Source organism: Oncorhynchus mykiss, chromosome 18, assembly GCF_013265735.2.
Source record: "Oncorhynchus mykiss isolate Arlee chromosome 18, USDA_OmykA_1.1, whole genome shotgun sequence".
Lineage (NCBI taxonomy): Eukaryota > Metazoa > Chordata > Actinopteri > Salmoniformes > Salmonidae > Oncorhynchus > Oncorhynchus mykiss.
This window is the reverse complement of record NC_048582.1, coordinates 38,177,996-38,193,173: the sequence shown is the minus strand read 5'-3', so window position 1 is coordinate 38,193,173 and position 15,178 is coordinate 38,177,996. Positions and strand designations below refer to the sequence as shown.

The 15,178-nt window shown below is 42.0% G+C and overlaps 1 protein-coding gene across 2 annotated transcripts in view; it reads right to left on the bottom strand.

The window, feature by feature from the left end:
* Positions 1 to 3,438: 3,438 nt before the first annotated feature.
* Positions 3,439 to 15,178, bottom strand: part of LOC110496157 (E3 ubiquitin-protein ligase RNF19B) — a 30,043-nt gene continuing 18,303 nt past the window's right edge. For both annotated transcript variants that reach the window (XM_036952676.1, XM_021571892.2), the window contains 7 exons: positions 11,922 to 12,121; positions 11,421 to 11,565; positions 9,460 to 9,622; positions 6,843 to 7,098; positions 4,971 to 5,160; positions 4,568 to 4,702; positions 3,439 to 4,212 (listed from right to left, as the gene is read on the bottom strand). In XM_036952676.1, the coding sequence (XP_036808571.1) occupies positions 3,783 to 4,212; positions 4,568 to 4,702; positions 4,971 to 5,160; positions 6,843 to 7,098; positions 9,460 to 9,622; positions 11,421 to 11,565; positions 11,922 to 12,121 (1,519 nt within the window). In that variant the 3' untranslated portion in view covers positions 3,439 to 3,782. The remainder of the gene's footprint in view (positions 4,213 to 4,567; positions 4,703 to 4,970; positions 5,161 to 6,842; positions 7,099 to 9,459; positions 9,623 to 11,420; positions 11,566 to 11,921; positions 12,122 to 15,178) is intronic.

Below are 15,178 nucleotides of genomic sequence, written 5' to 3'. Positions count from 1 at the left end.
GAACACGATCATATTTAACTGTAACATTACTATGACCAGTGTAGGGGAAGCTACCAATTACTTCACACTGGAAGAAGTTAAGCTACACTAGAGTTACCTTTAAGAAACTAAAGTTACTTTACAAAAGCATTCAGCCTACGTAATAAATTATATCTAAATCTAAAATGTAATGCACTACAAATTGTAATAACAGATCACTCTGGAGTCAGATGTATTTTAACCTATTAAATTACTAGTTGGACTACAGTACGTGTAGTTCACTACTCCCCAACACTGACTATGACCAAGTATGTTATGCATAAAGACTTTAATTCATAAGTCAAATGTGTGTGCGTTTCATTCCATTTCCCCATGAATAACCACAATAAGACAATATTGGTGCAACAGAAAATGTGTTTATTTTCCCAAAATATGTCCACAACGTTTTTCACAGTCCTGTGTGTTCGGCCCCATATAGGGGCTTACAAAACAGTGTCAGGAGATACACATTTATATATAATACTTTTATATGACTATTTACAGTATATATTTATAACTATTTTATCCAAATCCAGTGGCGACCCTTCATTCAGGGCAGAGACCCACCTGTTTTGAGCCCCTCCTGTTGTCTGTTTTGCATGTTATTTTGGTATTAATACGTGTTACATATCTTTCAAACAATATAAAATTAAAATTCAATCATTGAGTTAATAAAGCCGCATACAAACATGGGTCTCTTTTTTGCTTTCTTGAGTAAGGCAGCTTCAAAATGCAGGTGTTTCAGCCTAGCTCAGTGCTTTCTGTGGTGGTGAGGCAGCCAGCGGAAAATACGGAGCGTAGGGGTTGGTAATGTTCTCTAGTTGCGCCGTGACTGGCTCAGTGTTCTGTCACTCATGGGGACACTACGTCACTGAAAAATCTACGGGTAGAGCAAAACAATTCAAGCCCCTCGGGTGCGGCCTTAGAGTTACATTAGAAGTGCCCATCCAAAAAAGCTCAAGGTCATTGGCCACAGATAAAATTGTCAAATCTCGTTATATCTACCGTAGCTTTGAGTGGACTGATCATGTCAACATCATACTTTCAAAATCTTAGCTAGCAAGCTAGTCAAGCAGTCATCATCATGAATCACATTGACAATCTACTGGCAAATCCTTTTCAATCCTTGTCATATGAAGAGAAATTATAGATAAAACGTATCGGTGCTCATTGGACATAAATATTACACAAGTTGGACATCGCAAATTCAACAATGAGTGATTTGGAAGGAATCAGTGGCTAACTGCAAGCGTTGCAAAGCAATCACTAGCCTGCTATTCAGTGGAGTGGGTGTGTGGTCCATGTCTGGGTTTAAGGGTCTCTTTTCCAAGATTAAAAGGATAAACATTCATGCTGTCAATCCAGCAAGACTTCTGCCACGTTCAAAACAACTGGAAACTCAGAACTGGGAAATCTCAGACTTCAGTGAGTTCAAAAATAACTCAAAAAGTGAGTTTAAAAAAACTAGCTCCAACTGGAAAAATATGTTTTGAATGGTCATCAAACTTAAAATTCCAAGTCGGGAACCCAGGCCTCTTTCTAGAGCTCCAATTGGAAGATCACTGGAGGTCAGGATTCAACCTTGTTTTTTTCCCCAGAGTTCCCAGTTGTCTCAAAAGCACCATAAATCCAGAGAATACCAGACTTTGATGACAACGTTTGATGAGGAATGCTATGCCACCTTCCTTGGTCCCTTCCCCCCTCATAACTTAGCCTACTGTTCTGACTTGGTGGTGCACATATAGCCTATAGCCTGTTTTAGATAAATGTAATCATTGAATATTGTAAGAGCTTTCATTGTCTGCTTATAAGCCCTCTTTATTTATCCTACAGTTCTGAGGGAGAATACTGTAAGAACGGACTCTGTTTTGAATTCTGTAGCTGTACATTTCAAAAGTACATAACAAGTAGTTATATTGACTACGTCCGTATTAGCTCGCTCATCAATGTCTTAATCAAAATTACAGATTGCCTCTTATTCGCTCGTCGTCCACAAATGCCATGGTTTGTACATCTTAATTGTCAGAAGAAACCACATTTGTTTAAGCAAGTCAGCCATATCAGCTATGTTTTTTTTTAAGAGGCTGAATGAACTGTTTCGCTGCCAGACAAGGCTCTGCTGATAGCCAGGTGTAGCAGTGGTAAGGATTCACTCCATGGTGCTGAAAAGAAAGCTTTGCTGTTGGGACAGCTTTATATAGGCCCTTACAGTTTGTGGGCACTGTTTGTCACCATTATAGTGCTATTAATGTATTGTTTAGTGTTGTGTAGTAGCTTTGCTGGCATGCATCTAAAAAAGAAAATTGGGAGTTTGCCCCACCAAGATTTACATGCTAAAATCACCACATCTAGGTGTGTTATTAATGGTAAATCCTCCTTTAATATTTAGGAAGTTCTGTTTCAATCCGTGGTACATTCATGTGGTTTCTCATAAGGCAGAAATAAGCCAAAACTGAATTACATCAACATAAGCTCTGCCCAATCGTATGATTTGACCCTATAAAGCTTATTTGAAGTGAAACAATGTTCCCATATAGAGATTTCTCATGATGTCTATGGTAAATGGGGATATCTTTAAGAACTGAAACTGAAGCACATGGTTTGTAAACAGCAAAAATAAGCTCTAGTAATTATTCTTTAAGAAATTAAAATGAGTCTGCAAAATGTTGTTACACTGTAAAAAGGTTTCTGATAATCAACATTTGGCTATGATTGTACAAGTGTGATTTTAAGCAATGGATGAAAACTTGACAATGAATAGCAAAAAAAATCTGAATATTTAAATAAAGTGCACAAGTGCTCATTCATAAATTCACTCGATAGTGGGACAAACAAATACAATCACAAAAAGTCCTTCCATTCTACTATCATTTTCTACTGAAAATGTATATTGTGTCTTTATAGGTCTTTGTGAGTGAGTAGCACACACTTTCAATCTCTCACACACACACACACACACACACACACACCATTCGAGTGGGTCAGACAGCTAGCATGTCAGAAAGCCAGTGTTCGTCAGTGTCTGTAAGGCAGGCAGTCAGTCATTCATTCAAGTGGAACTGTCTGCTGGTTCAGTACTTGTCCATCTTCCACGGCATCGGATCTCATTAACCCCTCATTTCTTCTTCTCTGTGCAGCTGAGATTCAAGTGCAGATCGCATCTAAAAGTCATGTCTCTGTACAAACTACTGTACAAAACGCAGTTCATGCAGACTCATGGACACAGCAAATAATTCAATTTCAAGATCATTCAAGATCATTCAATTATAAATAGAAAAAAAATTGGAAATCAAGCCTACGAAGTCCAGTACAAATGCCACACTCACACATCCCTAAAAACATCCCCTTTCCATAGTACAAACCCTATTCCCCACAAACCTTCACTCATTGGTGTGCTTGGTGACATTTCACCTTGTTTCCTTTTTTTTTTTTTTGCAGTATTTCTTGTGGCAAATTTGTACGTCTTGTTTAAAAAAAAAAGTTTGCTTAAGTAGCCAAGGCATTTTTGCACCAAGAAGTAAACAAAAATTGTTGTATTAAATCTCAGAGAGGTAGAACCCTGCCAATTCTCTGCAAGGAGATCGACATGTTGATAGAAAGACAGACACGTGTAGATAGGTGTTGTCTGCAGGTCAGATGTTTTGTAAACAAAAAAAGCAGCAAAAAAAATGACTGAAACGCTCAATCAATCAATGGAGAAAAGCTAAAACAAAAACATTTTGGATTTGTGCAATCTTAGAGAGCTCTCAAAGACAGTCGGACTCTTAAACATAGAGGATGACGTTATCCGGGGGACAGTGCAGGCTGTCGGAGGTGACAAGGGGTCTGCAGGTGGCCTGGGGTTGAGAGGGCCGGCAGCTTTTGAGATGAGGCGAATCACAGTCGTCTGACGTCAGCTCGGCGATGTCGTCTGATTGGGTATCGGACATCTCCAAGTCGCTGCGGATGCTCTCGGGCTGGGCCAAAGTGACATCGCGAAGCCCCTCCCTGAGCGACGCCCCTGGAGATAGGCCTAGTGCTGAGCCAAACAGAGCCCCGCCCCTTCTGGAGCTGCAGTCCTGAGGCTCCTCCCCCCCTGAGCCAGGGCATGCTGCCATAGCAGCAGGGGGCGTGTTTAGGTCTTCCTCACTGGTCAAGCAGAGGTGGCTGGGTTTAGTCTCGATGTCCACCTGGATCTCCAGGTTATTACAGTCCCTAGGAGAACAAAGACGTTTAGATTCACTAGTTACCATATCATCTGCTGTATCCAGTGTCACCTTGCCTACCATTATAAGTTAACTCAAAGCTGGTTTTAAAACGTCTGTCGGGAATTAAATCAATGGCAAAAATAAATATTTCTGAACCACAAAGTGCTGCCTGCATACCACACAGACTAAAGACAAGTCAGACTCAAGAGAGATTCAAGAAAATTGAGGAGTTGCATCAGAGTCAACAACAACGTCAGACCGACAGAAACAGATTGAGACTAGATGGCAAATCAAGGAGGGGGAGCAGATTTTCTCAAAATCGTGTGTGTGTATGTAAGAGAGAGAGAGATTGTGACACTCACCTGTCAGGTAGTGTGTAGGAGGAGATAATGGAGCCTGCCATGCCCCGGGTGCTGGCACAGTCACTACCCGCTCCCAGACTACCTGTCTCTCTCTGGGCACCATCCTTCCCCAACTCCCCTCCCTGGAGCTCCAACCTGGAACAACACAAAACATGATTACAGTGTTCAACATATGTCACATTACATTTACTCAGCAAAAATATTTACAGCAGAGATTATAAGAGCAGTCCTTATCCAACCAAGATACATAACTTTCAAAGGGACAACAACAACTGTAAACTGTTAAACTGTTTGTTTAAGTCTTACTTGGCCCCTATTTATACTGTCTTCCTGTTTACAATACACATTCCCCTCCATAAGACGTACAGAACAGGTTCTCTTCCCTGCTGGGCCCCCTCCATACCTGTTGTATTTGCCAGTCCTGGCTCCAAGGGCGCCCCCGGCCAAAGTGTTAAAGTGGGGGGTGTCCCCCAGGACCCCAGGGGCCACAGAGAGACCATCGCTGGGGGAGGTGGTGCTGAGGCCGCTGGCTGCCCCCTCCAGGCTGCTCTCACCCAGGCTGGGGGACTTGAGGGCCCGCCAAGCATCAGCCACTGGGGGACAATTATTATATATTTTTATTTGATGCATGATAAGATGTTTATCAATTCGATTCCATTCAATATTTCTTATCTCAATTCATTTGCAGTTTAGTTACGTTTGTCACATAAAAGAGAGACATACAGTTGAAGTCGGAAGTTTACATACACCTTAGCCAAAAACAGTCAGTCAGTTTTTCACAATTCCTGACATTTAATCCTAGTAGAAATTCCCTGATTTAGGTCAGTTAGGATCACCACTTTATTTTAAGAATGTGAAATGTCAGAATAATAGTAGAGAATTATTTATTTCAGCTTTTATTTCTTTCATCACATTCCCAGTGGGTCAGAAGTTTACGTATTAGTATTTGGTAGCATTGCCTATAAATTGTTTGACTTGGGTCAAACTTTTGGGTAGCCTTCCACAAGCTTCCCACAATAAGTTGGGTGAATTTTGGCCCATTCCTCCTGACAGAGCTGGTGTAACTGAGTCAGGTTTGTAGGCCTCCTTGTTCGCACATGCTTTTTAAGGTCTGCCCACAAATGTCCTATGGGATTGAAGTCAGGGCTTTGTGATGGCCAATCCTATATCTTGACCTTTTAAGGTCAATTGGCACACCAATCCCTCCTGCAGCAAAGCACCCCCACAACATGATGCTGCCACCCCAGTGCTTCACGGTTGGGATGGTGTTCTTCGGCTTGCAAGCCACCCCCTTTTTCCTCCAAACATAACAATGGTCATTATGGCCAAATAATTTTATTTTTGTTTCATCAGACCAGGGGACATTTCTCCAAAAAGTATGATATTTGTCCCCATGTGCAGTTGCAAACCGTAGTCTGGCTTTTTAATGGCGGTTTTGGAGCAGTGGCTTCTTCCTTGCTACGGGGCCTTTCAGGTTATGTCAATATAGGACTTGTTTTACTGTGGATATAGATCATTTTGTACCTGTTTCCTCCAGCATCTTCACAAGGTCCTTTGCTGTTGTTCTGGGATTGATTTGCACTTTTTGCACCAAAGTACGTTTATTTTTAGGAGACAGAACGCGTCTCCTTTCTGAGCGGTATGACGGCTACGTGGTCCCATGGTGTTTATACTCGTGTACACTTGTTTGTACAGGTGAACGTGGTACCTTCAGGTGTTTGGAAATTGCTCCCAAGGATGAACCAGACTTGTGGAGGTCTACAATATCTATTCTGAGGTCTTGGCTGATTTCTTTTGATTTTCCTATGATGTCAAGAAAAGAGGCACTGAGTTTGAAGGTAGGCCTTGAAATACATCCACAGGTACACCTCCAATTGACTCAAATGATGTCAATTAGCCTATCAGAAGCTTCTAAAGCCATGACATCATTTTCTGGAATTTTCCAAGCTGTTTAAAGGCACAGTCAACTTAGTGTATGTAAACTTCTGACCCACTGGAATTGTGATGCAATGAATTATAAGTGAAATAATCTGTCTGTCAACAATTGTTGAAAAAATTACTTGTGTCATGCACAATGTAGATGTTCTAACCGACTTGCCAAAACTATAGTTTGTTAACAAGACATTTGTGGAGTGGTTGAAAAACAAGTTTTAATGACTCCAACCTAAGTGTATGTAAACTTCCGACTTCAACTGTACATGTAGGTAAGAGTTGTTGTTGTATTTTACAGTATTAAGTCTATTAAAGCAAAAATTATAGCTATTGAATTGCTCACCTGTGATAGGGCCATCGTCCTCGTCAAAGTCGATCCGCATGCCACGCCCCTTTCCTCGGCTGACGCCACAGCCTCCTCCGCGGCACAGAGAGATGGGCACAACTCCATAGACATACGCCAACATGATGGGCACACCAATACCCACGCTGACGGCTGCAATCACAGGAGCTGTGACGATTGACAGGGCCACTCCCCCTGTGATGGCCAGGTTCCTCCTGTGGCGATTGGTCTTCATCCCGTCATAATGGGCGTGAATCTATCACAAAAAAAAGAAAAGATAGATATTAGTGAAGGTGAAGTTATACAGTAAATACACATCCTGGACTTTCACAACGGTCTAACAGTGTAGCCTGGTCCCAGATCTGTGTGTGCTGTTTTGCACAATGAGTTGGCAAAAAAGGGCTGTTGCAGATAAAATGTCTGTCCTGTGATTCAGATAGAATTATATTATTAAAGCACTTGGGAGAAGTAGGTCATGTGTCGTGTAAGGGGATTTCTTTCTTTTTTTCACAGACTTACAGTGCCTTCGGAAAGTATTCAGACCCCTTGACTTTTTGCACATTTTGTTACGTTACAGACTTATTCTAAAATGGATAAAATATTTTTTTTCAATCCTCAGCAATCTACACACAATACCCCATAATGACAAAGTGAAAACAGGTTTAGACATTTTTGCTAATAAAAAAAAATTAAAAAACTGAAATAGCTTATTTACATATTCAGACCCTTTGCTATGAGACTCAAAAATGAGCTCAGATGCATCCTGTTTCCATTGATCATCCTTCAGATGTTTCTACAACTTGATTGGAGCCCACCTGTGGTAAATTCAATTGATTGAACATGATTTGGAAAGGCATACACCTGTTTATATAAGGTCCAACAGTTGACAGTGCATGTCAGAGCAAAAACCAAGCCATGAGGTTGAAGGAATTGTCCGTAGAGCTCCAAGAGAGGATTGTGTCGAGGCACAGATCTGGGGAAGGGTAACAAAAAATGTCTGCAGCACTGAAGTTCCCCAATAACAGTGGCCTCCATCATTCTTATATGAAAGAAGATTGCAATCACCAAGACTCTTCCTAGAGCTGGCCGCCCGGCCAAACTGAGCAATTAGGGAAGAAGGGCCTTGTTCAGGGAGGTGACCAAGAACCCAATGGTCACTCTGACAGAGCTCTAGAGTTCCTCTGTGGAGATCCTTCCAGAAGGACAACCATCTCTGCAGCACTCCACCAATCAGGCCTTTATGGTAGAGTGGCCAGACGGAAGCCACTCCTCAGTAAAAGGCACATGAATGCCAGCTTGGAGTTTTCGAAAAGGCACCTCTGGCCTGAATGCCAAGCGTCACGTCTGGAGGAAACCTGGCACCATCCTGGCACCATGAAGCATGGTGGTGGCAGTATCATGTTGTGAGGATGTTTTTTAGCGGCAGGGACAGGGAGACTAGTCAGGATCGAGGGAAAGATGAACGGAGCAAAGTACAGAGAGATCCTTGATGAAAATCTGCTCCAGCATGCTTAGGACCTCAGACTTGGGCGAAGGATCCCTTCCAACAGGACAACGACCCTAAGCACACAGCCAAGACAACACAGGAGTGGCTTCAGGACAAGTCTCTGAATGTCTTTGAGTGGCCCAGCCAGAGCCTGGACTTGAACCCGATTGAACATCTCTGGAGAGATCTGAAAATAGCTGCGCAGCATCGCTCCCCATCCAACCTGACAGAGCTTGAGAGGATCTGCAGAGAAAAGTTTGAGAAACTCCTCAAATAAAAGTGTGCCAAGCTTGTAGTGTCATACCCAAGAAGACTCTAGACTGTAATCGCTGCCAAAGGTGTTTCAGCAAAGTACCGAGTAAGGGGTCTGAATACATGTAAATGTTATGTGTCCGTTATTTAATTTTATAAATTAGCAAAAATGTCTAAAAACCTGTTTTTGCTTTGTCATTATGGGATATTGTGTGTAGATTGATGAGGGGGAAAAAAACTATTTAATCGATTTTAGAATAAGGCTGTTGAGAGTGGATGGTAGGGAGTTGGCTGAGTACAACGGGTAATAGTCTGAAAGGTATTTCTACAGCTGTTAAGGCTTAGCGGCCTGGAACAATAAAGTGTGTGTTGGAGGGCTATAGTACATCATTCAAACTCGCAGTTATATTGTATTTCCACAAGGGTGCGCTAAAGAGATATCCTTCAAATGAGGTAATTCTGCAATTCTATCATGACACAACATTTCTTCACAATTATGTTGTTTCCAGAGAACAGTTGTAGCACCATACTGAAACTAACAAAAATAGTTTCCTATGGTTTGAAAGCTCATCTATTTCAGGAATTGTATTTCTCAATTACTGGAATATAAAGGAGGAAATGAAAGCAACACCATGAAATGAAACATCATATTGACACCAACTACATTTTTAAGAACAGCACTGGCACATTTAATTTCTACAATGGATTGGTTTTCTGTTAAACTTCATGAAAAGTAAATACTTTCATTATTTACCTTTTAATGTATATGCACTCACAGTAAGCCACTCTAAATAACAGAATCTGCTAAATGACTGAGTGTAGTCCAACATGGAAGGGGGGGGGGGGGGGGGGGGTGGGGTTCAGTAAGGGGTTGCCCACCTTGCGCCCCACATAGACGGGGAGGCCAATGACCATGGCAGGCACAGCGATACCAGCAATGAGGGTGATGCCCACTGGGGCTCCGATCAGTGTGCCCAGCTGCCACAGGATCTTCTTCTTACGAGTCCACGGCTTCTTTCCCCAGAACGTACACCCTGATGGACTGAGAGAAAGAAGAGAGAGAGAGAGAGAGAGAGAGAGATGGCGGGTGGGATATGGAGGGAGAGAAAAAGTGGGAAAAAAGAGAAACGATGGAATGGGGAGAAAATACAGAGATTGTGAAAGAGAAAGAAAAAGAAATGAAGAAAGGAATGAAGAGAAAACATTTAGAAAGAAAGGGGGAGAAATAGGTGAAGAGTATAAGGGCAGAGGGGTAGACAGAAGACTGATTAGTTCTGGGCCCAAGTTCAGGAAAGGGGGATACCTAGTCAGTTATACAACTGAATGCCTTCAACTGAAATGTGTCTTCCGCATTTAACCCAACCCCTCTGAATCAGAGCTGCCTTAATCAACATCCACGTCTTCAGCGCCCGGGGAGCAGATACACCACAGCAACAGAGGAGTGGAGGTGAGGTAAGGCTGTGTCATTATGAATTCAGAGCCCTCTGCTAAACGTCACACAACAGTGAGACATGCATCACTGCCTGTTCTCCACCGTTAAAGGATGCTCATGTGATGTCAGGAAAATCTGTGGAAATGTTCATTCATTTTACTGTATGAATATATACTGAACAAAAATATAAACGCAACATCTAAAGTGTTGGTCCCATGTTTCATGAGCTGGGGAGAAAAAAAAGAAGGAATTTTCTCACACGCACAAAAAAATGTATTTCTCTTGAATTTTGAGCACAAATTTGTTTACATCCCTGTTAGTGAACATTTCTCCTTTGCTAAAATAATCCATCCACCTGACAGGTGTGGCATATCAAGAAGCTGATTAAACAGCAGGATCATTACACAGACAATAAAAGGCCACTCTAAAATGTGCAGTTTTGTCACACAACACAATGCCACAGCGAGTGTGCAAATGGCATGCTGACTACAGGAATGTCCACCAGAGCTGTTGACAGAGAACTGTATCTTAATTTCTCTACCATAAGCCGCCTCCAACGTCATTTTAGAGAACTTGGCAGTATGTCCAACTGCAGATCACGTGTAACCACGCCAGCCCAGGATCTCCACATCCAGCTTATTCACCTGTGGGATCGTCTGAGACCATCCACCCGAACAGTTAATGAAACTGAGGAGTATTTATGTCTGTAATAAAGCCCTTTTGTGGGGAAAAAGTCATTTTGATTGGCTGGGCCTGGCTCCCCAGTGGGATAATACAGTGGGATAATGCACCAAATATAAATTTCAACAATTTTACTGAGTTACAGTTCATATAAGGAAATCAGTCAATTGAAATAAATAAATTAGTCCCTAATCTATGGATTTCACATGACTGGGCAGGGGCACAGTTTATTTATTTCAATTTACTGATTTCCTTACATGAACTGTAACTCAGTAAAACTGTTGAAATGAATATTTTGTGTAGCCTTCTTACCAAAACAATAAGACTTTTAACTCCGTTATGTTTGTGTCAGTATTTCATTTGATCTCAATTCCATAAAATGTGTAGGTATTTATTTTAAAAAATTATTTCTGGAGGAATGAAAAAAAAAAGCAGCAGTCCAGCCCCAGTAATAACAGTCATGCTTTAAAAATGGTGTGGATGTCATGTGGGCCTAAACCTAATGTAGCAGAAGTAAAAGAAGGGAGTTCCGAAGTTCCCACATCCGCTTTTCAACAGAAAAGGAAGCTCGATTGAACTTGCTGTATCCCTAAAAACCGTATGCATCCGGCTGTTGGCAACTCCACTAAGGGTGGGTAGGCCTACACATATTTTTGGCACATGGAAAGTAGTCTACTACTACGTTACATACTGTGTTGACGTGAACTGCCGTAGGCTTGAGAGTTACCTGAGGTAGTGCAGGTCAGAGATCTCCTTCATGCAGAGCCAGCAGAACTCACAGCCGCACACGGCACAGGTCATGTGGTTACAGCTGCCGTCGTTCATCTTGATTATGTAGGCGCCACATCGTGGGCAGGGCTTGATGTCATCAGCTAGGGACGAGAGAGAGTGGGTAGTTTGATTAGTGGGAGGAGGATTCAGGACGATGTTGATCTGAGGTCAGTTTTAATGGTTTCCCGTTAGGATTTGGGGAGGGTAAACTCATTCTAGATCTGTGCCTAAAAAGGGACTTCTACTTTTACCAGAGACAGAGGATAATTGGTTTGGAGACATTGACTGCCAACAGCCAGTATAAGAGACAGGCTGAGACAGATAAGAGGTTGTGGTGAGGGCTAATTTATACAGACTTTTTGTTCTGTCCTTTGGAACCTGAGAGGTCTGAAAATTGCTTTATGAGAAGAGGGCGACAAATAATAACAACATTATGAAGAGTCATCAAAGTACTTACCAGGCCCGTGCTCCTGCATGTAGCTGGGTGAGTGGTTGCTATGCGGGTGCAGGAAGAATGCCCTTTGCTGGCGGGCCGAGTCACAGGTCTGGTTGGGGTGCCACGCCTGCTTGCAGTGGTAACAGAACTCAGCCAAGCAGCCCTCTCTACGACACACCAGCCTGGGGCAGCTGGCACAGCCCGAAGCGATCACTGCAAACCTGGCAGAGGGAGAAAGAGGGAGATGTTTGATTTTCAGAAAAACCTTTATAGGCACAATTCGGCTAATGCGAAATCAATTGCAAAGGGAAAACTACATCACTGCACTGAAAGAGAGAGAGAGAGGGAGAGAGAGGGAACACAGCAGCCTTGGAGGAAGTGGCTAAGGTCAAATGTAAATACACGGTAGCTGGACAAATGGTTACATTTACTGAGCCGTGGAGAGAGAGTATGTTAAAACAAAGGGTAAGAGTTAAGGAAAAAGAGAGGAAGGAGAAATGGGCCAAAGGTGATTTCAGGCTGTCTAGAGTAACCTAAATAAAGGGCATGAGGGGAAAACGACCAAGAGCTAAACGTCATAGCATATTATCAGAATTGCATCGACACAACCTGATCTCAGAGCATTTTGTATGATTCTGTACGTAAATCCGAGACACTCCATTTAGTATAACATGTGGAGTATGTATTATTTTCTGGATGTCCGTCACCCATTTCGTATGATATTTACGAATTACAATTCTTATTACATATGTTACGAATTTGCAAATCGTACAATATATCATGAATTTGCAAAGCGTAGTACATGTTACGAATTTGCTAAACATATGATATGTTAAGAATTCTAGCTAGCTGGCTAACATTACCTAGCCTAGGGGTTATAGGGTTAGGGGAAGGGTTAGCTAACATGCTAAGTAGTTGCAAAGTAGCTAAAAAGTAGTAAGTAGTTGAAAAGTTGCTAATCACCTAAAGTTGTCTGTGGTGAGATTCAAACTCACAAACGTTTGGTTACTAGACGTTCGCGTTATACACACACCGATCCACCGCGACCAACTATTATTTTGGGGTTAGATCGGTTTTAATATCGCAGATAGATTGTGGCTTCCATCAATGTAATTGTCTGCATCATTTCCAATCCCCCATATATTTTTTTGTAAATATATTTTCCTTTCTTATTTTCCCCTAACCCTACCATCCCTCCCCTAATTGGAGTAAATTAATAGACAGCAACAGTTAGTATTTATAAGCTGGAAGTAGAAGCCTATATAAATTGTACGGACACAGTGTATTTTACAATAGTTATCTTTTGTTTGTTTTTAGTCCCGACCTTCAGCTACACTCAACCCCTCCCATCCATCTCTGAAGAACATCCAGTTTTGATTTCTATTTGCCATATATTTTTAACTGTGCTGTTTCACAAAAGTTCTGAACCTACATACATTTTACAGACACAGTATATTTTACATTAGTAATATTGTTGTATTGAGTCCCATCTGTCTTATGTAACTATACCAAACATAACATATCATACTAATTTGTCGTGTCCCGGATTTACGTTTACCATGTTACGTCTAGTCTATGAGTCCAGGCTGATCTACATGATACCCTACACAAACATCTCATTACCAGTGGAGGCTGCTAAGGGGAGGGCGGCTCATAATAATGGCTGGAACAGAACAAATGGAATGGCATCAAACACATGGAAACCACGTGTTTGATGTATTTGATACCATTCCACTTATACCGCTCCAGCCATTACCAAGAGCCTGTCCTGCCCAATTAAGGTGCTACCAACCTCCTGTGCTCAACACAGGAAGTAGGCTGCCACATCACCATGAGAGGGGAGGCAGGGTTCTTATCTTTTCTACGATGTAACAAGATCATTAAGTACTGTATGTGAAGATGAAATGGCATTTAATCTAATACAACACTACGAGTGAGTGACAGTGTTTAAAGACAGACTGAGCAAAACTGAATTTAATTAGAAAGTTACTCTCTTTCTCATCAGAAAACAATGCTAAAAATGACATACGACCCTTCACACAACTATTGCTTTGAATGTAGGTACTGGTATTCAAGCTGAGCACTCAATCTTATTGACCACCGCTCTCTAAAAGGCCTCCAGCATTCCATTACACAGGCAAACCAGATGTCAAATACCGAAACTGTTGAATCCCTACTCTGTCTCTTTCAAAACCTCAAACTAGGGGAAATGTTTCCAGCACTATGGGTTTTCCTTTTAACACAGTTTCGAGCAGCCCCTATAATCCAGTTTGAGCTGGTTTCTCTCCCAATGACTGTTTGTTTATTCAAACTGGCAACATGTCTTCAAGCCTAAACTCAATGACTTGTTGCAACAGAGCAAAGACACAAGTTACCAAGGCAGGCTTTTCCCTGTCGGAACATTCCATGTTAACGCTGCATTTGAGTCGTCAGTTCTGCTGCGGTGGAGCACGATAATGACTGACATCAAGGCTTTGACCGGTGGCAATCTGAGGAGTACAATGCTTACAAGCTGCACCTTTCGGAGCAAAGGCACTCTGACAGCCACATCTAGTGTCCAAGATTTCATTGCTGTAAATGGTGTGAAACTGCTTTGTTTTCCAACATTACAAATGTAATACAGATACAAAAGTGAGACAGACAGAACCCTCAGAAACACACACACACACACACACACACACTGTCTGTGACTCTGTACACACACACACACTCAGTCCAGTGAGTGTGTAATGATCACTTCAATTATAGAAATCCCAACCTCTCTGTTGCCCCTCGTAACACTGGCTACCTCTATGCCACATCACTAGTCACCATAGCAACTGACAGCCTGCGGAGCGAGCGGTGGACCGCTCACTGATCTGATTGGTTGTCTCTCACTGTCAATCAGGTAGAGAGAGGTCTGATTGGGGAATGGAAAGGGAACTGACCGATGAGACGAAAGGACAATGAAGCTCAAGAGTGAAAGGAGCCGTTCACAAAAATAATTGACTGAGTCTGTGTATGTCTTTGTATATGTGTGTGATCATTCAAGTGAGAAAGAGATAAGGAGTCTGGGGTTTTTGTGACTGTGAAAAACAGATTTAAAAAAAAGTGAAAGACAAAGAAAGAAAGAAAGAAAGAAAGAAAGAGAGAGAGCAATTGAGACAAACATATCCCAAATACTCTATTGCCAGAGACAATCCAGGACAATTTACAATAACCAAGGCCACATATTCCTTACATGTAGTTAGTACTAGAGGTCGACTGATTAAATCGGAATGGCCGATTAATTAGGTCCG